The 1,365-nt window shown below is 57.4% G+C and overlaps 1 protein-coding gene across 1 annotated transcript in view; it reads right to left on the bottom strand.

Moving 5' to 3' along the window:
* Positions 1-1,365, bottom strand: part of LOC125487849 (DC-STAMP domain-containing protein 2-like) — a 26,958-nt gene that overhangs the window by 24,275 nt on the left and 1,318 nt on the right. Inside the window, exon 2 of the mRNA XM_048620294.1 lies at positions 403-573. Coding sequence (XP_048476251.1) covers positions 403-573 — 171 coding nt within the window. The remainder of the gene's footprint in view (positions 1-402; positions 574-1,365) is intronic.

Here is a 1,365-nt window from a genome sequence, read left to right on the forward strand (position 1 = left end):
GGGGCTGGAGGAGGTGACAGAGATAGGGAGGGGGTGTAGGGGCTGGAGGAGGTGACAGAGATAGGGAGGGGGTGCAGGGGGCTGGAGGTGGTGACAGAGATAGGGAGGGGGTGTAAGGGGCTGGAGGTGGTGACAGAGATAGGGAGGGTGTGTAGGGGGCTGGAGGGGGTGACAGAGATAGGGAGGAGGTGTAGGGGCTGGAGGAGGTGACAGAGATAGGGAGGGGGTGCAGGGGGCTGGTGGGGGTGACAGAGATAGGGAGGGGAATGGGGGCGAATGTGGATCGCGCTCCCGTGGGGAATGGCTGGACTCAGAATGGATGTCGAGAAGCCATTCGGCCCATCAGCCCCCCTCCCCCGCTGTACTAGACCTCCTACAGACCCAAGGGGCTCCGCCTCTTACCTACGAGTGGCTCCTTTGCCTTTTCTAGAAGCTCCTTGGTCTGGTTCAAGGCCAGCTCTGCCCCACAGGCAATGGACTCCGAGCCACGGGTGAAGTTTGTGATGATGTTCTGAAGCGGCCCTTCGATAGTCAGGCCGAAGGCTAGCGCCAGGAGAAATGACTTGCCTTGCTCTGGGTGGGCGGTAGGGGGAGGGTGGGATAAAAGAAACAGAAAATGTCAACTCTCCCGATAAAATCGATAAACTCCACGGACGCGCCTTGCGTTGCTGATGTCCTGGTTTCCATCCTGAGGCCTTCTCCCAGTGAGAGAGCCTCCACCCCTTCCATTGGCCCTGCCTGGGCCCTGCAGCTCATTCTTTCACAAGAACTTCATAGGACGGTTTTGGTGGGGGGGGGGGGAGAGGCTAGTATTGGCCTCCACGTCCCTAATTGCACCCCCCAACCCCCGAACTGAGCCTCTTGCTCAGGGCATTTGAATGGATCCCAGTTTGGGGGCTTTGGTCTGGAGTCACGTGTAGGCCCAGATTAGCTTCAGGACAGCATACTTCCTTGCCCCATGAGTGACCCCTGTGAGTGTTGTTTTTCTATTTAACCACAATCGATGACGATCACCCTCTCCAATGGCTTCGTCGCTCGATTATATTCTAAATCCAAACACTCCCACCCCACTGAGGGGGGGATTTGAAACGACGTATCCCCAGTGACTAACCCAGGAGACAATCCCCAACCCGGTAATATTTGAGCTGGCTCAGAGAGGGGCTGAGCGACAGAGGGGAGCCGGGGGTGGGGAGCGTGTGGAATTCCAGCTCTGATTTGCATTCGGATCTCGGGGGTCACCACCCTCCAAAATTATTGACCAGCTCGAACTGAGTGAACGACAGTGTCGTTCGGATAAGTTTGAGCGAAGTTTAAGACATTCCCAGCGTTCAACAGGCCATTCAGCCCTCACCCCCCACCCCCCCC

This window comes from Rhincodon typus, chromosome 46 (genome assembly GCF_021869965.1).
Source record: "Rhincodon typus isolate 14 chromosome 46, sRhiTyp1.1, whole genome shotgun sequence".
Taxonomy (NCBI): Eukaryota; Metazoa; Chordata; class Chondrichthyes; order Orectolobiformes; family Rhincodontidae; genus Rhincodon; species Rhincodon typus.